Source organism: Lissotriton vulgaris, chromosome 6, assembly GCF_964263255.1.
Source record: "Lissotriton vulgaris chromosome 6, aLisVul1.2, whole genome shotgun sequence".
Taxonomy (NCBI): Eukaryota; Metazoa; Chordata; class Amphibia; order Caudata; family Salamandridae; genus Lissotriton; species Lissotriton vulgaris.
In genome coordinates this window covers 890,336,593-890,358,603 of record NC_141694.1, presented here as the reverse complement: position 1 = coordinate 890,358,603, position 22,011 = coordinate 890,336,593, and the positions used below count along the sequence as shown (strand labels likewise).

The following is a 22,011-nucleotide window of genomic DNA, read 5'->3' as shown; positions in this document are numbered from 1 at the left end:
ATCGAATCAAAAATATCGATGTTAAAAATATTGACAGTCAAAATATCGACTTTTTTAAATAGTTAAAAGTCATTTAAAATTAATAAAATAATAAATATAACTAACTTAAAAATACTTAAAATACTTAAATAACATCAAAACTGATAGATAATTAATATAATTTAAAAAACTTTTTTTAAAACATATATATATATATATATATATATATATATAAACATAGTATTAATAAAAATAAATACAATATATTTATCATAGGATAGCGGGAGGGTTACATTTACTATTACCACTCCAGTGAGTGCAACAGTAGAAAAAACATTGGATAGTGTAGCAGTAAACATTACTATTCCCACTCCAGTGAGTGCAACAGTAGGGAAAACGTTGGATAGCGGGAGGGTAAGAATTACTATTCCCACTCCAGAGATTGCAACAGTATGGAAAACGTTGGATAGCGTAGGGGTAAAAATTACTATTCCCACTCCAGAGAGTGCAACAGTAGGGAAAGCGCTGGATAGAGTAGGGGTAAAAATTACTATTCCCACTCCAGTGAGTGCAACAGTAGGGAAAGCGTTGGATAGCAGGAGGGTAGAAATTACTATTCCCAATCCAGAAAGTGCAACAGTAGGGAAAGTGTTGGATAGCGTAGGGGTAAAAATTACTATTTCCACTCCAGTGAGTGCAATAGTAGGGAAAGTGTTGGATAGCGTAGGGGAGTAAATTACTATTCCCACTCCAGTGAGGGCAACAGTAGGGAAAGCGTTGGATAGCGTAGAGGTTTAAATTACTATTCCCACTCCAGTGAGTGCAACAGTAGGGAAAGCGTTGGATAGCGGGAGGGTAAAAATTACTATTCCAACTCCAGAGAGTGCAACAGTAGGTAAAACGTTGGATAGCGTAGGGGTAAAAATTACTATTCCCACTCCAGTGAGTGCAACAGTAGGGAAAGCGTTGGATAGCGTAGGGGTAAAAATTACTATTCCCACTCCAGAGACTGCAACAGTAGGGAAAGGGTTGCATAGTGTAGGGGTAAAAATTACTATTCCCACTCCAGTGAGTGCAACAGTAGGGAAAGTGTTGGATAGCGGGAGGGAAAAAATTACTATTCCCACTCTAGAGAGTGCAACAGTAGGGAAAGCATTGGATAGCGTAGAGGTAAAAATTACTACTCCCACTCCACTGAGTGCAACAGTAGGGAAAGCGTTGGATAGCGTAGGGGTAGAAATTACTATTCCCACTCCAGAGAGTGCAACAGTAGGGAAAGCGTTGGATAGCATATGGGTAAAAATTACTATTCCCACTCCAAAGAGTGCAACAGTAGGGAGAGTGTTGGATAGCGTAGGGGAAAAAATTACTATTCTCACTCCAGTAAGTGCAACAGTAGGGAAAGCATTGGATAGTGGGATGGTAAAAATTACTATTCCCACTCCAGTGAGTGCAACAGTAGGGAAACTAAATACTTCTTATATAAATAAAAATCACATAAATATTAATACCAATTACAAATTAATTTAAATAATTAACAATTTTATATAATATATTAATTAATCAAATAAAAAACAAATAACAATTATTATTAATAATTACCTACTAATACAAATTATTTACCAATTAACAATAAATTAATTAACAATTTAAAATTAATAAAAAATTAGATCAAAAAATAAAACATTTAAAAATGTAATTACTTACAATTAAATTACTTCTGACCCTATTCCCCTGTAAACCCACAACCCACTGCAGAAAATAAATTAATAAAAGTAACATATTTATCAATTAATCAATCATTTAAAATTAATTACCAATTATATTTTAATTATTTACCAATTAATAATTAATTACCTATTAATTCAAAATAAATACCAATAAATAAATTAAAATATTTAACTAATTATAATTAAATTACTTCCCACCCTATTCCCCTCTAAACCCACAACCCGTTACAGAAAATAAATGACTACAATTAACATATTTATCAAATAATCAATGAAAATAAATTACCAATTATATTTTAATTATTTACCAATTAATAATTAATTAAAAATTAATTCAAAATAAATACCAATAAATAAACATATTTAATTAATTATATTTAAATTACTTCCCACCCTATTCCACTATAAACCCACAACCCGCTACCGAAAATAAATCACAAAAATGTACATATTTATCAATTAAAATTAATTACCAATTATATTTTTATTAATTACCAATTAATTAACAATTAATTCAAAATAAATACCAATAAAATAAATTAACATATTTAATTAATTATAGTTAAATTACTTCCCACCCTATTCCCCTATAATCCCACAACCCGCTACAGAACATAAAAAAATTAAAAGTAACATAATTATCAATTAATCAATTATTTAAAATTAATTAACAATTATATTTTAATTAATTGCCAATTAATAATTAATCAACAATAATTCAAAATAAATATCAATAAATAAAATAACATATTTAATTAATTATAATTAAATTACTTCCCACCCTATTCCCCTATAAACCCACAACCCGCTACAGAATTATATTACGCAAATATTAAAAATAATATTAACTTGCTTACCTCAAATTCGATATTTTTGTTGTCTATATTCTGTCCATTCGATATTTTTGTATTCTATATTCTGTTCATTCGATATTTTGTCCATTCTATATTTTTAATTCGATATTAATGCTATTCTATTCGATATTAATACTATTCTATTTGATATTTTGGTAGTCTATATTCTGTCTATTCGATATTATGTCTATTCTATATTTTTCACTCGATATTATTGCTACTCGATATTAAAAACTCGATATTTTGACTGTACACCCCTGCACACATCTGGCAAAGACCAAGGAGGATCCCTCGGAGAGTCCAGATCAGACCCTAAGGCAGGCAACACCAACTCCTGAGAACGGTGAAACTGGGAAGAAATCTTAGGAACAAAGGCAGAATCTAAACGGAGAACCACACCATCTGCGGAAAAGGACAAAGAAAGGTTCCCGGGCCATCAAGGCCCCCAATTCCCCCAGGCGATGGGCAGAAGTCATAGCCACAAGAAAAACCACCTTGAGAGTCACAGACTTAACATCCACCTCAGACAGAGGCTGAAACGGAGGCGACACCAGAGCACGAAGAACCAAAGGCAGATCCCACAAAGGAAAGGAAGGGCGCACCACCGGACGAGACAGAGAAAAAGTCCTAAGAAGACATGAAACCAGATCCTCGACATCAGACAAATTCCCCCAAGGGGAACGGAAAGCCTGAACAGCAGCCCACTGAGCACGCAAAGTGGAAACAGCCAAACCCTTCTCAAAACCCTCCCAAAGGAATTGCAACACCACCTGCAAAGAGCACACCAAAGGGGACAAATCCAGAGCCAAACACCAACGGCGAAAATTACCCCAATGACGGTCATAAGTCTTGAGAGTAGACGGGCAACGGGAACCCTGAAGAGCCACCACTAAATGCTCAGGGAAACCCCGCAGACGCCAACCCTGCCTCTCAACATCCACACAGAAAGACGCAACCTCAGAAGAGACAGCGATGGAGCAGACCGCAGGGGGGCGGGGACAGAGGAAGAAACCAGGGAACCCGTACTGCCAACAACCGCAGAGTCGGAAACCAAGACCTCCGCGGCCAAAACGGAACCACAATAACCACAACCTGATCCTCCCGACAGAGGCGTGCCAAAAACCTGGGAATCAGAGCCAGAGGAGGGAAAGCATAGAGGAGCCTGGACGACCAAGGAACGGTCAGGGCATCCACCCCCCAGCAGCCCTCCTGAGGATCCCGGGAGCAGTACCGGGGCAGCTGGGAATTGAGCCGGGAAGCAAAGAGGTCAGGAAATTTAAAACCAAACCTCCTGCAAACAAGCCGAAAAGCCACCAGAGTCAGAGACAACTCCAGAGAGGCGGGGAGACAACGGCTGAGGGCATCCGCTGCACCGTTGCCACACCCCGAATATGAACCGCCGACAGAGACAACAGATGCGCCCAACAGAACAAGGGGATCACCACCGTGTTCAGGTAGGAGGAGCGGACACCCCCCTGATGATTGAGGTAGGCAACCGTCACTGTGTTGTCCGACCTCACCACAACATGACGCTCGAGCAAATGAACCCGAAAACCCATCACCGCCCAGTGCACTGCTGACAGTTCCCTCCAATTGGACGAACGACGACACTCCGGAAGGGACCAACGACCCTGACGGGACAGGGAACCCAAGGTCGCACCCCACCTTAAAGAACTGACATCCCTAGTCACGACCACCGGAGGGGACGTTTGCAGAGGCAGACCCTGCGACAAATGGGCCGACACAGTCCACCAAAGAAGGGCAGGGAGGACCGAAGGGGACACAGGAAAAAGACAATCCAGGTTGCGAGACACAGGATCCCATTGAGACAGAAGGTACAACCACAGAGGACGGAGGTGAAAACAAGCCCAGGCCACAGTAAACACCATCACCACCATGAGCCCCAGAAGACGTAACCAGAGGCGAACCGGAAAGGAACATCCCACCAAGAACCGCCGAGCCAGAGACACCAACGTCAATACCCGAGGCATGGGCAGGAACACCCGGCCGAAATCGGTCCGAAACCTGGCTCCGATGAAAACCAAGTCCTGGGAGGGAGACAGCTGACACTGGGGAGATTCAGAAGAAACCTGTAATCCCTCAACACAGAACACACCACCCTTTGAGCCTCCAACAACAGGGACCGAGATGGAGCGTGGATCAACCTGTTGTCGAGGTAAGGGTACACCAGGAGACCTCAAAGATGCAGAACAGCCACCACCGGGGCCACCACCTAGGTAAACACACGAGTAGCAGACTTCAGGCCGAACAGCAGGACCTGAAACTGAAAGTGATGCCCCTGAACACAAAACCTCAGGAAGCGACAGGACAGGGGATGAATTTGGACATGAAAGTACGCGTCCTGAAGATCGAGGGTGCACATTAAATGGCCTGGAATCACCAATAGGATCACCCTCTGAAGAGTCTCCATACGAAAAGGCAGACACACCATCCAAGTGTTCAGGGTTTTCAAATCCAGAACCAGGCGGAACCCTCCTGTCACCTTGGGAACAAGGGAAATCCGAGAGTAATACCCCAGCCCCACCTCCAGAGGAGGAACCACCTGAATCGCACCCTTCAGGAGAAGAGAATCGATCCCCAGAGACAGCTCAGACCGTTTGGACAGACAGGATGGCCTAGGAGTTGGACGTATCCCCGAGTCCGGAGGAGGACTGGAGAACTCTATGACATGACCCATGTGAATGATGTCCAGCACCCAAGCGTCTGAACAAGACTGCAGCCACACCGGCAGGAAGAAGCGCAGCCGATCTCCTACCAATGATCCGGGATCCCCAGCCATATAGTCAGGAACGTGGCTTGGGAGGGGGGACTTAGACTTCCTATCCCAGCCACGTCTGGAAGAAAACCTCCCCCGACCCCCAGAAAACTGTCTATGAGAGGAAGGCCGTAAAAAAGGTTTAGGCCTAGAGGAAACAGAAACAGCAGAGGCCTGTTTAAAAGAAGAAGAATTCTTCTTCTCCTTAAACAATTTATGTAACTTATCCTCCAACTCCCCCCCAAACATCATTGTCCCCTTGAAAGGCAGACGCAAAGCGCAAGCCTTCTGGGCAGAGTCAGTTTTCCAGTCCCGCAAGACATGATTGCGACGAGCAGCCACACAGGCCCCACTGGAAAGGGCAAAGGCCCGCACAACATCGAAGGACACATCCGAGAGAAACTCCACTTGTCTCTCAATATGCTCCAGAAGACCGGAACAGTCAGTAGAGTCATCCATGGGCTGGTACAGGGACTTGAGATCCGAAAGCAAGGACTTCAAAACATAAGTCCCATAGATGCCAGCCCTCAACGCCAAATGCGAACCAGAATACATCTTTTTGAGGGAGGTTTCAACCTTCTTGTCAACAGGATCCTTCATCACAGCATCCTCCGCCAAGGAAGTGCGACCCACCAGACTGGCAATAAAGGAGTCAATAGGTATGGAGTCCTGCAGATCCGTAGCCATATCCTGCAAAGGGTAAAGTTTCGCCACAAAATGAGGACGCAAGATCCGATTGGGATCCACCCACTCCCGCTGCAGGACATCCTTAATAAAAGGATGAATAGGCACATCCACAGTGGCAGAGCTCTGAAACTGGCGTAACAAGGGACCACCAGACTTGCTTGGAGCCACATCATCCGGAAAACCCATGTTTGATTTGACATGCTTCAGCAGACCAGCCAACATGTCCTTATCAACGTACTTCCCCTTGTGTTAAGAGCCCCCCAACCACTCAGCTTCGCCATCAGAGGAACCAGAAGACACCGGACCAGCGCCTTTTGACCGAGCACCATCACCTCCCATCTCACAAAGAGTCTCCCTTATGAGACACTTAAGCCTGGCATCACCGCACTCCCTGCTATGCCGAGACCTGCCACCTGCTCATCTGTCACCATAAGGAATAGGAATCCCATTCAGCAGCAAGGAGAAGCCAGTGAATTGTCAGGGACATCTTCTAATCACCTGTTGATAAGACGGCTACGAGGAAAACCTTAGATTTCACATTTACTTCTCAAACCTCAACCAGCAGGGATGAGGAGGCTCTGTTGGAGTGAATGCATAATCACTAGGGCCTTACTAGCAATGGTCTATACTACTTTCAAATGTTTATTGACAATGCAGATCTCTGCTACGAGATGATGGTGGAAACACCATCTAATTATGCTTTACTTTGCGTGAGAGTGGTAGATGGTATTACTTACCTTCATGGTGACCCCTCATGTATGTTCTTTTAAGTGATGCATTTATACTTTCGAAATTTCGATAGCAATCAATTCAAAGTGTAATAGAAGTCAAGTTAGTGTATCAAATAAAGAAAAGAAGTACAGCTATGCGTGCACAGGATACATACCCATAACAAAACATAACCGCATAACATACCAGCCTAACAACATAACAGAGCATTACATAAAATGACGTAACACGATAAAACACAACAGGCTGCAGAATTACATAAGTTAACAACATAGCATAACATAGCACTAGATAACAAAGTATTACAGCGCAATCTGGCAGAAAATAATAGAGTGTAGCAGTAATGTTACTGCTGAGTGTCTTAAAATATATCTTCGACGCATTTGAGATTTCTTTAGCTCACAGCACAGTAAGTATCTTAGTACATTCAATGCTCCAGTTCTTTCCGTTCATGCAACTAACAATAACATTTTGCAACTGCGTGGCACGGTCGGTTACTCATTCCCGCTTCTGCCTGAATGATCCCAAATTAGGGCTGACGCATTTGTCTTTGATGACATCAGTGTTTTATAAAACAGAGCCGAGCTTAGGCTTTAGAAACAAGCTGTGATTGTTATTTACCTTTGCACTTGTATCCTTGTTTGATTATGCCCCAGAGCTGCAGGGAAAGACAAAAGAATGTCAGGGGGAGCCGAAGGAAAACCAGGGTCGTTAGACAGGAAGTAGCAATAGGGTCACAAGTACAAACAGGATACAACAGCTCAACACCCTTCCTGTGCAAGGGAACCACGCAGCCACGATAAACCCAGCTGTAATGCAGCCACGTGTTGCCATACAACAAAAATATCAGCATGTCGTGGAATGCAAAAGCAAAGATTTACATGGTACCTCAAGTGGGGTCAACAATGAGGGGCAGATGTACTACTCTTCAACACAAAACAGCACAGCTTCTAAATTCGCTGAGCTGCATTGCATAACAGGAAAGCACACTGAAGAACCACATTTAATAAGATTTGCCTGCTACTGTCATCTGTTGCGCTCTACAAGGCTGCCTTGCATGACGCACCACCTCGCTATCTAACATAAGCTTTCTACTGGAAGACTATAGGCCATTTTATCAAGAAATGGCGATACATTATCGCCGCTTTTATCGGCAGGAAACTGCCACTAAAGGGGCAATAATGGGCTTGATAATATGCTCTTGTGAATTACCATAGAAGCCCAGGTTCTGGTGTTAACCTGGGCTTCTATGGGAATTCACAAGGGCATATTATCAAGCCCATTATCGCCCCTTTAGCGGCAGTTTCCTGCCGATAAAAGGGCCATAATGTATCGCCCTTTCATGATAATATGGCCCTATGGGGCATATTACCAAGCAATAGCGATAATTATCGCTATTGCTTGGTTAGAGACAAAAATTTACCGCTGAGCTGCGGCGATTTTTATCGCAGATAAACCTTGGTATTACCAAGGTTTATCGCAAATGCGATAAAAATCGGCCGCAATGCATGAATATCACTGAAAAGTCCGCGATATTCATGCATTACCGAGCTAATGCTCTTAGCCATGTTATCCACCTCCCATTGGATAACATGGCTAAGAACTGCTCAGGGCAGGTGTTAGCTTTTGGAGATATTCACGCTTAGCGCGAATATCTCTAAAAGTTGGTAATAGGAGATAGCGATGTTAGCAACTGTTTCCAGTCGCTAACATCTTGGCACGCCCACTTTGCATGTCATTAGTGATAAATATCACTGACATGCTATCTCCTACTAGCTGTCGTTAACTGGTATTAGCGACAGCTCGGTAATAGAGAGATAATTTTATCTCCGCTTTCTTGGCTTTTAAAGCCAAAAAAGCGGAGATAAACCCCCTTGATAATATGCCCCTATCTTTTCAATACAAGGTGCTATGTCTGGAATGAACTTTGTGGACTTTGCAAAGTTATGAAAATGAACTTCACAAAGTAGGACAAAGTGAAGTTATTCTTCCCACCCCAATACCTTGTGAGACATAACATATATAAATCAATTATACCGTAAAAATAAAAGTATTCCACATTCTTTGATGAAGATGATCAATAATATAAGTAATTAATTCTATTTTAAAATGTGTTAATATCAAGATACAATATGATACAATAGAGGAAAATAAATTATTGTTGATATACAGAAGTGAAGATGATCAAACCCTGGGTAGATCCTAAAAGGGAAGTTTGGTTTAATGACTGTTTCTGCCGCATGTTAAGCAGAGCAGGATCATTATTTCGCTGTACTTGTTTGCCAATGTGGACTTGGGTAACAGGCACCATCCATGTGAATTTACTTCAGATGTGTTTGTAAATATGATCAGTGAGAGAGTAGCAGTACTCATTGGACATAAGTCACACAAAGTGTTGTTCACTGGCAGTGCTGCTAAATGGACCAGATAAAATATTCTTGCTTCTTTAGCGACTTGAGACAGTGAAACAAGAGAAAACATACCGATTCATGATTTAGGATCAGGTAAACAGAAGGCTTATAGGGGTACAGCGGAGTCCAATTGACAGAGCCTGGACTGTAAGAAAGTGACTTACATCCAAAAAACAAGACTCTTGGCTCCCTTCCTTCAACCAGTGTGACTGCCAGCTGTGCAGACACATCGCAAATACTTCGCATAGTTATACCCGGGTTGTCAGCGAGCTTTTAGCAACTTGCCAGAGTGTCAAAATCCTTCAAAGAACACTCTTGGGTATATTATTACTTGAAACACATTTCTAAAACCGAAATAGATTTGCTGTTGTTAATAGAAGTGCTACGTTCGGTGCACGACTTTGGGAAAGAGCACATGAAAGTGTTTTAGATAAAAACACAAAGTGAAAGGAAAAATATGTACAATAAAAGTGCTATGAAGTCATCCTATCTTACTTTATATGTTTCTTTAGTTGTCTGTCATCGGTAGACACGGCTTTGGAAGAAAGCTTAGGTCTTAAATCAACTATTTCTGCGTCAAGTGTATATTCCCATTGTACGGATTTTCTTCTTACTCAATATGCCTAAAAACAAGGGGGCATATTATCAAGGGGGGTGATAGGCAATTTTCTTCACTTTAGCCGCTAAGCGGCGATAATACTATCGCCCTATTAGCAAGCTGTCGCTAACAGCAGTTAGCGACAGCTTGTAGGCAATAGCTAGCGGTTTGGGGCCCGCTTTGCATGTCAGCGATATTTATCGCTAATGACATGCAAAGTGGACGTACCCTACCTGTTAGCGACTGAAAGCAGTCGCTAACGTCGCTATCGCCTATTAGGAACACAGGCGTAGCAATGGAAATATTCGCGCTAAGCGCGAATATCTCCAAAAACTAACACCTGCTCAGACCAGGTCTTAGCCATTATATCCAATCGTAGGTGGATATAATGGCTAAGACCCTGTTAGCGATAATGCGTGAATATCGCTGTATTCTCAGCGATATTCATGGATTTTGCCGCTATCGCCGGGAATTTTATCGCTTTTGAGATAAACGTTGCTAATAGCACGTTATCTCAGCGTTAAAATCCCTTGATGGGCGGCGATAAAAAAATTGCCGCTAATCCTACTTAGCAATAAATATCGCTATTTGTTGATAATATGCCCCAATGTTCTTGACCTCTCTTATTTTATTCATATTTTTAATTATTCATTACCAATATTTTGTATTTTATCGACCTACATTCACGCTGCATAATAACCATGAAAGGGTCTGAATAAAGATAATTACAGCAATGAAAAAAGTGGCAATCGTCAAAATAAATGTTTGTTGATTGCTTCTAGACCGCACAAACACTAGCCTCCTGCCAGAAACTAGGCAGTATAACTATAAATAAATCCTTACATGTAAATTGAGTACCCATCACACACCCCAAAGGGTGCTGGCTTCTATTCACTCCTAGCTTCAGCCACCTTGCATCAACGCCACACTGAACTCACACAACACCAAGGCGGATCCTCCACGTGGGCAGAGGAGCGTCGTCCCACTGCTTTCTCGCATTACGAGAAGCAGTCACATAAAATGGTGTTTTGAATACCATTTTATGTTTCTTTTTCTCGCACTGTGAAAAAGCAGAAGGGTGGGTGGGCGTTCCTGTAGGAGTCCAGGGGAGGAGTGTCTTGCCCACTCTAGTGCGCTGACTGTTTGGTCGGCCCCAGGGTCGCTCAAACTAGTCATACACACTCTGCATTTTCTCTATGTAGGCTGTATGTAGCCTACATAGAAAAAAGTGGCCTCCCCATAGACGCCAGTGGGGTTGGCGTCCTGGCCAATAACAACACTGCCATTATAGCCAATTATTCGCTATGGGGAGGGGAGGGGAGGGAGGCTGCCTGAGAGAGTAGAGGCGATGCAGACCCGGAGGAGATTGTATGTTGAATTTAAAAAAAATTAAATGAACCGCCCCTCCCAGCGTGAGCCCCCGTCCTCCCACCCGTGAGTCATGCCAGCCGTGACTGCACACCACAATCCACAGCAGCACCATTCACACAGTCATATCATGAGGAGCATTCTACGATGCGCGCATCTTCTTCTCAATGGAAGGATAACGAGACACATACAACAGCATGTCCCCTACTGTCCCAATCAACACACTCAATTGGTTAACTGCAGCACACTAATATTTCTCCAATATGCTTAAGGGCTTGGTGCACACTAAGTCTAGGCCTTTCTATTCTCCAGAAAAAAATGCGACCCTGCAGGGATTTGGACTGCCACATATGGCAAGAGAAGTAGAACCCAAAAATTGAGACAAGTTTATTTCAGTCCTGTTTACTATCTACAATCAGAGCGCAAAAGAAATTGTGAGATCCATTAAGTCTGCCCTTTTTTTGCCTGGTTGTAGAGCCAGGAGAGTCTTCTTAGTCTCCACCTCCTAAATCAGACTGCCTTTGGAAAGAAAAAGCCTTTATGAGACTGAGACCCTGATTGTGTTTCTATTAATGCTTACTGGACAGTCGTTCAATAATTACAATTTCTACTACCCCAAATGCAATGTGATGCTACTGTTCAATCTAAGTTTACTATTGAAGATGTCTTTAATAAGTTGGTATTGGCCCATAGACCTGTGTAGCAGCTAGCACGTTTGTGTCGTTCCTCTCCTCTTTTTCCATTGTTAAGTGCTCATTACAAAAAGCTGTCCTGAACCACATCACTTCCTGCATTTTCTCCTCTCTCAGTAAAATGTGATCTCAAGCTGCTACTCTTTCTGTAATGTTTTGCTGGCTAAATACATAACAGCATAGACCAATTTCCAATTAAACTTCCTCTGTTGTGCTGCGTACCGCCCGTGACCCTCATCACGTGACGAGCGAAGAAGCTGCGACGCGAGAGGAAGCATGGGAGGAAGCTGCAAGAAACCCCGAGCAAGAGACGTGGAAACTAGGCTCGGGGCACGGATCAAACGGACGCCATAGCTGCTACCCGGCCCCCCCCGACCTGCGATAACCCCATGGAGGGAAAGGAAGCTGCAGAGACCAAATCGGACGCCATAGCCGCCACCCGGCCCCCCGACCTGCGATAACCCCAGTGAGGGAAAGGAAACAGCAGAGAGGGGAAAAGACGTGCGAAACGCGTATATTCCAGCCTTCACAGAGAGAGCCCTGAATACCTGCAGAAAGTGGAGGGAGACGCCGGGCAAAATCGGAAGAAGGCGCAGGAATAAGGCGCCAGGGGCCCCAGGCTCCTGAAGAAGTAAGGAGAGGCAATGCTGTGAAGGGCATGGGCACGGGTACGGTGCAGGCGTAGCTATAACAAGCACTGGCATTGCCAATAGGTCTCGCAGTAGGAAAGTTGGAGCTATTGGTTTTGTAAATGACATTTTATATTTATGTTTTGTGATTTACAATGCCAATACTTTTAACTTTAGCATATGTGACACTTTTAGTATTTGTAATGTCACATGTTTTGTATTGCCTTTACTTAGATGTATTGATATTACAATTAACATTGGCTTTTAATTTTTTTAAATAATTAATACTTAAATAAAAGTGATTGTAATTTTTAATGGCAATAGCTTAAACTTTTGTAAATAACTGTTGTGAAGATTATGTTCAGTGACTAAAATCCAAGAACAGAAGTGAAATATTAACATTTTTTGTGATATTTGCAATAAAGCTTCAAACATTGAGAGAACATATTTGAACCAGTGATGCTGTGGTAGTGCTGAGTGATGCTGTGGTGGTGCTGAGTGATGCTGTGGTGCCCCTGAGTGATGCTGTGGTGGAGCGATAGATAGATAGAGGGCGATAGATAGACGGAGTGACGGCGATAGATAGATAGACAGAGTGAGGGCGATAGATAGATAGACAGTGAGGGCGATAGATAGAGTGAGGGCGATAGATAGAGTGAGGGCGATAGATAGATAGATTGATAGAGAGTGAGGTCAATAGAGAGATAGAGTTAGGGCAATAGATAGATAGAGTGAGGGGAATAGATAGAGTGAGGGCAACAGATGTGTTTGTTTGTGTGTGTGCGGTTGTGTGTGGTTGTGTGTGTAGTTGTTTGAGTGGTTGTATGTGTGAGTGGTTGTATGTGTGAGTGGTTGTATGTGTGAGTGGTTGTATGTGTGAGTGGTTGTATGTGTGAAGGGTTGTATGCGTGTATGGTGGTGGGGTTGTGTGTGGGGTTGTGTGTGTGGGGTTGCGTGTGTGTAGTTGTGTGTGTAGTTGTGTGTGGTTGTGTGTGTAGTTTGGAGGGGGGACGGAAAAAGTAAGACGCCACTTGATAAGATGATACATTCAATGAAGAAACAAACATTATTTAAGCGGAAGGATAGCCAATGAGCCTGTGTCTGAAGAAAGATGTCACGCTCTTTCGCTGAGGCAGAATCCTTGATTGGTAAGTTTAATGAAAAGACCCTTGGTTCAGGGGCTTAAAGACTGGAATAAGTATGAATGTACTCAGAGAGACACGTCCAGACTGCCATGCTTTGAGCGGCACGGACAGAACTGCTTTTGTGACCTTGCGCATGCGCAGCCCGACCGAGAGCTGCCAGGGGCCCCCGCTGTTGTGGACAATGGTCGTCTGAGCGCGAGGAGCCAGCCTTCTCAGCGCTCAGATCGCCTATCGAAACTTGAGGGTGACCTTGTTAACAGGTGATCTTGTTAGCATAACCCTGCCGCGCAAACAGGTCGCGCTTTTCACAATATGTTCTAATCTCGTTGGCGTCACGTGAATACAAGAGGGAACGTTAATTAGGTCACATTAAAAAGAAAAAAAAGTACAAAAAAGGAAGAGGGTTGAGTATGGAGGGGGGACCGAAAAAGTAAGACGCCACTTAATAAGATGATACATTCAATGAAGAAACAAACATTATTTAAGCGGAAGGATAGCCAATGAGCCTGTGTCTGAAGAAAGATGTCACAACAACTTAGTAAGAATGACAAAAGTAACTTTGAAGGAGAAAAAGGCCTGGTTATGCACTGGGCATGTAAACATGTCTAAAAGTGAGCGTTTCTGCTGCTAAAAGGGCCAGGTTTCTTCAGCAGCAAAAAACTGCGGTAGATATTTCACAAAATTACAGGAATATGTGTGGAATACCCAGGATGGTAGGTAATAGTACTGTACCGCTGCATTTCCTAGATCTTCTGGGGATGTTTTCATAATGGTTTAAAGCAGAAAAAAAAAAGAAGGGACAGAGAGGAGGAAAGGTGGGAGGGAACACGGGCTGGGGGAAGCTGGCTGGGGAGGGGGAGGAGAAATCCAAGTAAGGCTGTGTGCGGGGAGAGAGAGGGGAGGTGCTGGAGCTGGGGAACAGATGGCCGTGAAAGTTTATGGCCCAAAAGCGCGTGCCTGTGGCCACGTGAACTCGAAGAAAACCGCACCAAAAAACCCTTGGTTTGACGAGTATTTTGAGCACTTGAATTCTCTCCATTTTCCATTCCTTCGGAATGGAAAAGGCGAGACCTAAAAAGCACAACAGAGGTAAGTGGGGTGAAGGGTGTTTTCTTACACCCTCCCCTTTCTTTTACTACCTTTATTTATCCTAAAAACCGACCACCCCAGTCCTGAGGACAGTATCTAGGATTAAGGGGCGGAGTCAGCTGGGGATTAAGGGCAGACACAATATTTATCTAAAAAGCTCCTTTGATGGCACCGAGGAAGAACAAAAGTGCGTTGGGACTGCAAAGTCTTCTAAAACCCCCACAATGGATCCAAACACTTTGGGGGAAGCCCTGACGACCTGGGGCCAAAACAAAGGTCCAAACGCACTCTAAAGAAAAAAGAGAAATCACTCAAGGAATCCTCGCAAGTGGGACGTAAGGGGGGTATAGATTCAAACTCCCTGAAAGACTTTGTGGGAAAACACTTTAAAAGGGTTTTCTCACCAGTTAAGCCCCTTGCGATGGATCAGGAAACAGCTGGGGAGGAATCCTGGAAGGAAGGCACTTCTGTTATATTTGATGAACAAATGGTGGACTCTGAAAACTTAATTAACCAATCCTAACAGTCTTTAATTGCTCATAATGGACCTATAATGTCACCCCGACTATCCTCGTCCCCAAAATTATCTATACTCCTTGATTCAAAGGGAACAAATAATGAAAATCAAGGACATGAAGAGGATGACTGTTCTGTCCAGAAGGGAATCTCGAAGGGACTTGAGGTGTACGATGAGCACACTACAGGGTCCAAGGGTACCAAAGACTGTAATCAATCTCTACAGCTTAATCCAGAAACTTCAACAAACTCGGGCTCCTCTATGTTGGATTTGATATTAATGTTGCAAAAAACACTCCAGGGAATCTTGGAAGTGACAATGTTAAATCATGACATCTTAAAAACACAGAATTCACACCTCTCAAAAATTCAGCATGAATTACAAGGAATCAGGGGCCAAATGCCCTCAATGATAAGATCAGTTCCTGACATCGAGCATGTAACACCTACTGTGGGGGGGAGGAGGTTGGGAATATAGAACCCCCCGTTGTAAACCATGAAGTTTACATTTCAAAATGGCCTATGCTTGTAAAAAGAAGGGGCGAGTATAAGAGACATACTCTATTAAGACAGGGGAGACCCATTAGGAAAAGAGTGCAAAGAAAGGGCAAAAGCAGAGTAGTGGGAAAAGCGAGAGAGTTGGAGGAATCAATAAGTCTAACGGAATATGTGTTAAAATTAAAGTCCCAAAAAAATAAGAGAGAGAAAGTGAGTAGAGCAAGAATAGGAAGTACAGAGAATCCGGCAAGGAAGCAAGTGATAAAAGGTACGGGCAAGAGAGAACAAAATAATAAGTGGAACTAATACAACGAGAAAGCTACTGAAGTTAGAACTAATATACAACAACTACATAGGGAGCCAAAATTAAAAGGAATGGAGCTTAAAGGAAACCAATGGCTGTATTTTGAGCAAGTAAAAATGGGAAGGGGCGGGAAAAAATGAAGAAGAGCTCGTATTTAAATAGATCCCTTCTTCTTAATTCATTCGCCCACTGCCCTAACTTGAAAGGGATCGGCACAAAAGATCTCCGCCAGGTGGCCTTTCAAGCAACCTCCGATGGAAAAGAGTTTACCAAGGTTCAAGTTTATTCTGTCCTGGTAAAAATCGGCATTGAGAGAGCATAAAGTGAGATACTGAAAGCAGGGATTCGGTTAGTACCTATCGAAGAAGTAGGGGCAGAAGAAAGGGTACTGCAAGGCAAAGCTTTCCTAAAGCACCATGCAGGGCTAGGAAAAAGGCAAGTAAGATTGTTAGAAAGTGGTGTAGGGCTAGGCTCAGGAAACCTTAATATTATAATAAATAACTCTGCTCCTGAGGACTCTTGGAACAATTGGAGCCTTAGTACTGGCCCCCCAGGACCTTCCAAGTAGTACTTAGAGGTATCAAATAGGTATGGGCCCCTTAGCGATGTGGAATAGGTATCAGGGCAGCCATATGGCCTAAAAGTAGTCTCCTGGAATATAAATGGGTTGGGAAATCAAATAAAACTTGAACGGTTAAAAGAACTTGCAGAAAATAATGTGATCCTTTGTATCCAGGAGACCTGGCTATGTGGCGAGCCCCCTATAGTGGAAGGGTTCCGTCAAGCCTACCGACCGGCAGTAAAATCTAGATCAGGACGCCCGGCAGGGGGTTTATTGACGTTATTATCTACAAAATCGGTGAAAAATGTATCCCAGTTCACTGTAACATGTAAATGGCTGCTCTGTAGTAGAATAACCCTAATTGCTGTTGGTAATAAGAAAGAAAATGTGTTGCTTTTAAATGTGTACATGCAATGGGGTGCCCAGGAGGAATATGGAGCTGAAATGGGAAATTTTAAGAATGATGTAGATCTTTTGTGTGAAAAGTACGATTCAGATTTGATTTTGTTGATAGGAGATTTTAATCATAAACTCAACCCTAAGTGGTATGATCTCATGTATCTGGAAATTTTGGAATCCAACGATATAATCCAAGCAAAGTTTCCTGAAAGCTCATGCTCTCTGCATGATGTAAGTTTGGGAAACTATTTAGCGACCAAGAGTTTTTTTCTGTTTGAATGGCAGGTTTCCACAAGACCGCCCGGCAAAGAAAACTTTTAAACAAGGGTCACAAAATTGACCAATAGATTATGTTTTTATTCCAGAATGGAATTTCAATTTAATAAAGGCCTTCAAGGTCAACCATATAGAAGATAGTGACCACAATATTTTAGAATTGGAGTTGGTACATTTCCACGAAATTGTCGCCGAGAAAGTAATTATACAACAGATGGATTATCCTAGGCGAATTTCAACACGGCTACCCGAAGAATATATAGAAAAGTTAACCAGGCTCCAACAAAGCATACCTTTAGGATGTGCAGCTGGTTTAGATCTGGCCTGGTATATTGATAAGATAAACCAAGCGGTACAAAGCATCAAGGTTGAACTCAGAACGGACGCAAAGGCCAGCAAGAGTAACCAAAACACACAGGTCAAGAAAGGTAACTGGTTTAATACAGACTGTCTGAATAAGAAAAGAGAACTAAGGAGAGAACAGCGCAGTCTGCATGAAAAATTTGATAAGGCTAGAGCAGAAAACCTCGCCAAATTAAGGAAAGACTATATTATGCTTCTTTAATAGCACAAGAAGAGCCCAAAAGGATATTTGTTGGGGGAAATTGCTGGAGGCAATAGAATCCAAGAACATACAGCTGTTCTGGAATCTAGTCCGATCAGTATCAGAGGCCTCAGCCGCTTCAATGATCTGTGTGGTAGAAGAGGGTGCTTGGGAGGTTTACCTGAAAGAACTATACCCAGCGGGGAGAGAAATTGAAGAGGAAGCGCAGGGGGACTGGAGAGGTCTAGTAGATGATCGAAAACCAGACTTCTCAGTAGAAAATGTATTCAATACGATAAAGACCCTTAACCTAACAAGAGCTGCTGGCCCAGATAACCTGCCAGCCCAGATAATTAAGTCATGTACACCTTGGTGGCTTAATTTTTCTCCAACATGTTTGCAGTAATCCTAGAACTAGGGACAATACCTAGTAATTGGAAGGGTGCGATAATCAGACCTATCCATAAAAAAGGGGACGTCAACGCACCAAGGATTTATAGATTAATTAATCTACTTGATATTGGAGAAAAAAAATTTGCCAAGATAATACTAGGTAGGTTAAAGATTTGGGCAGAAGAGAGAGCAATTATCCCAGTGGAACAAGGTGGCTTCAAAGAAGGCCACTCCACAATAGATCATTGCTTCGCCCTATGGGCCCTGGCTCGGAAATCAATATAACAAAATGGGAAGCTACTTTGTTGTTTTGTTGATTTTCGGGCAGTGTTCGATTCTGTGGATCGTAATAAACTTTGGGAAGATATGTTAAAATATGGATTACCGAATGGCTTGTTGATGATCCTAAAAGAGCTTCATAGTGGGAATTGGGCCCAGGTCATTAGAGATACGCATGGGGCTCTAACTCATAAGATATTAGTAGGGAATGGTCTTAGACAGGGGTGCGTCTTGGCACCCCTGTTATTTTCAATCTTTTTGGCAGATACCCGCGGCACTTGAAGTGGAAAGAAGCGCAAGTCTAAGAATGAATGGGCATAAAGTGCCTTGCCTTTTATATGCTGACGACCTAGTGATCCTGGACCAAAATGAAATAGGACTCCAAAGGAAATTAACTGCTTTTAAACACTATTGTGATAGGAAAATACTGACTGTAAATACTGAAAAAACTAAGGTTTTATGCTTTGGAAAGAGTAAGAAGAATTTCAATTGGTTTTTGGGTGAGGACAAACTAGAGGCAGTTAAGGAATATAGATACTTAGGCCTCTGGTTTGATAGTGCGCTAAAATGGCGTACCCATCTGGAGGCTCAAAAAGCAAAAGCTTTTTCATCCACATGTGGGCTAAAAAAGTTTAATAAAGAATATGGAGACATGACACACAAACCAATGATAAAGGCATTTGAAGCAATAATCCCCCCCCCCAAGTATTGTATGGGTCAGAAGTGTTATACTTGAGCGGTAAGCATGACTGGGATCAGGAAGAGGGAAAAATTTTAAAAATGTTATTGTCTTTACCTAATTGTACAATGGTTCAAGCAATTAGAATGGAACTAGGGTTAACTTCTTGGAGTGTACAATCCCAAATGGCCCTGGTAAGATTTTGGAAGCGCCAAGACCCAGGATTGACACCTAAGGTCTCACAAAGGTGTGGAGAGGAAATCCAAATAAGTAATCTCGGCTGGGCAAAGGATGTGAGAAAAACACTCTAGAAAGTATCTGGGCACCTTAATGTGAGATTTACCCAGAACGCCCAGATAGGCGACTTTACAAAGACAACACTTAGGGAAAAGGGCCAGTCATTCTCAAGGGCACAGGACCTAGATTACATGCTGGAGAAAAAATCGGTCCAGCGGTCAAAGAATTCCTGGGTAAATGAAGGTTGGTTCCCGTATCTGGATATATTGCCTAATCAAGGGTTAAGATATGAAATACTAAGGTTCCGGGTGGGGATTAACCCCTGGAAGATAGATGGGAAATTAAAGTCCGTACTGATTGGCCCAGAAGGTAACTGTAACTGTGGGCGTGGCCTAAGAAACAATATGTTGCACATATTGCTTGATTGCACATTAGTACATGATTTAAGGAAACTGTTTTCACGTCCTATATTCCTATCACATAAGATAATTTCACGTGCCCAGGCGAAATGCTTACTTACAGATATGCATTCGTTAGAAATTGCAATTGGATTGGGTAAATTCCTGAAGGCCATAAAAGATTTTGGAAGGGAGCTAGCGAAGGAGGGACACTGATTTTAAGTCCTTTGAAGCCTTTTCATAAAATTTAAATCTGTCTTTTTATTCCTCTAGATGTGTGAGAACTTCCATAAAATTTGAGTTTAATGAATTGTGTGTTTGAGGGAGTCACCCTCTTTTAACCTTCTTTTTTAACCTGTATTGAATTTTAATTATTTATTATGTAGTAGAAATGTTGTCTGTTCGTACTTTTTGGACTCTGATTGTGTTTTGTTTTGTTTTGTTTAAAAGACTATGGTCTAAATAAACAAGTTTCTCTCTCTCTCTCTCTCTCTCTCTCTCTCTCACATAACAACACATTCTTGCATACATGGTAGCGTACACACGCCTGCCTAGTTCACATATGTGGATGATTGTTAGCTAGCTATTGACTTGTTGTAAGACCAGCTGGATTGCTGCCAACTGGAGAATATTCATTCCATACTGATTTGCCTCCTTTGTTATTTCTTGTATTGCTATGGAAACCTTACAAACTTTGCCTGTTCATTCATTTTCCCAAAATACACCATGCAAATGCGCCCAACAATATCACCAACTCCAATGCGCAATGCATCATTGAAGGCACAAATAATAAGATATTGTAGATGGTGGAGCTTCAAAACAATAATACTGTAATTAACAAGGTAGGATCGTACATCAAAATGTGCATGCAACTTAAGAAATTCCTTATTTATACTGAAAAGTCGGTATTCCAGGATAACACGTTAGAAAACTGCAGCAGAACAGTTGTTGGATGTACACCCTTTCCCAACACTTAGTTTATTGTCTCAAAATCAGCACAGCATCACCTGAAAATACAAAAAATACCGCAGACGCCACACCTAAAAAAAAATCTTTAAATAACTCCAAAATAACACAGCTATTACAATCAAGCTGTTTAAAGGGGTTTTAGATTCGGCCTTTTGTATATTTTCTGTTTTTGTGATTGATTTTATATTGTACTAATTTTGAGAGAATAGACTGGATAAGTGTTGATTTCTGTAGGAAAGCGCCTCTTTTTGTGTGGTCACTCCCATTTTTCTGTGGGCTAATGTGCTTTTTTGACGGTGCACTGGGATTCTGCTAACCAGGCCCCAGTGCATGTGCAAGACCACTAAATATATTTAACTTATAAGTCCCTAGATTAGGGTAGAAAGTGTACCCAGGGCCTGTGAGTTAAATGTCACTATTGGACTTCTGCACTTATTGTGCCATCCACTACGTATAGTGTAAACATGGCTTCAGACTTACCACTGTAGCCTGACTGTGGCAGTTTAAAAACTGCAATTTGATCTGTCAAAATAACCCTTCCTTTTACATATAACTAAGTCATCCCTAAGTAGGCCTTGTAGCCCATAGAGTAAGGTGCATGATATTTAAAAGTAGGAGATGTAGATAGTTAATAATAAACATGTCATTACTGTGACTAACACGTAAACGCTATTTTCATTGCAGCAAGGCTGGCTGAGAAACACTGAGATGCACTATTACATTTAATAATGATATCATAAGCTAGGAAGCACTTTGAAATTTAATTCTTGGACCCCTTGTAATATGTATTAAAAGCCCAATTAACTAGTGAATACAGGTTTCTAATAAATATTAAGGAAAATGTTTCTTTTCCCTGCCTAAATGCTCTGCAGGCTATTGTGCATTAATCTCCAACTGCATCCCTCAGAGTGCTCAAGCCCTGGTGTGAAAACTGCTCTTACTTTCTCCTGCAGGATTACCATTAGGTCAGGGCCCAATTAACTTCAAGGCTTCTGTGCCCTAGACATATGTCAAATTACATTGGGCAGGCCTCTTCTTTGTTCCCTCGTCAGACAGGCTCCAATCCCTATACAGAAAGAGCTGCCCCCTGAACTGGCTTAAAGTGACCACAGAGGAGTGGTCACTAATTTCCCTAGCCACACCATTGGGGTGGGCACACAGGCTCTGCACAAAGGGATATGAGTTCTCCAATTTGGGATTTAGGAAGAGCAGGGCACTGTGGTATTCGATAAGCTCCTGTCCTTACAAAAGGCCCTGTTGGATAGGGTCC

General features: G+C 42.3%; 1 protein-coding gene across 3 annotated transcripts in view; it reads right to left on the bottom strand.

Moving 5' to 3' along the window:
• Positions 1-22,011, bottom strand: part of RASGRP3 (RAS guanyl releasing protein 3) — a 643,233-nt gene that overhangs the window by 91,679 nt on the left and 529,543 nt on the right. For all 3 annotated transcript variants that reach the window (XM_086926878.1, XM_086926879.1, XM_086926880.1), the window contains one exon: positions 7,377-7,413. In XM_086926878.1, coding sequence (XP_086783004.1) covers positions 7,377-7,413 — 37 coding nt within the window. The remainder of the gene's footprint in view (positions 1-7,376; positions 7,414-22,011) is intronic.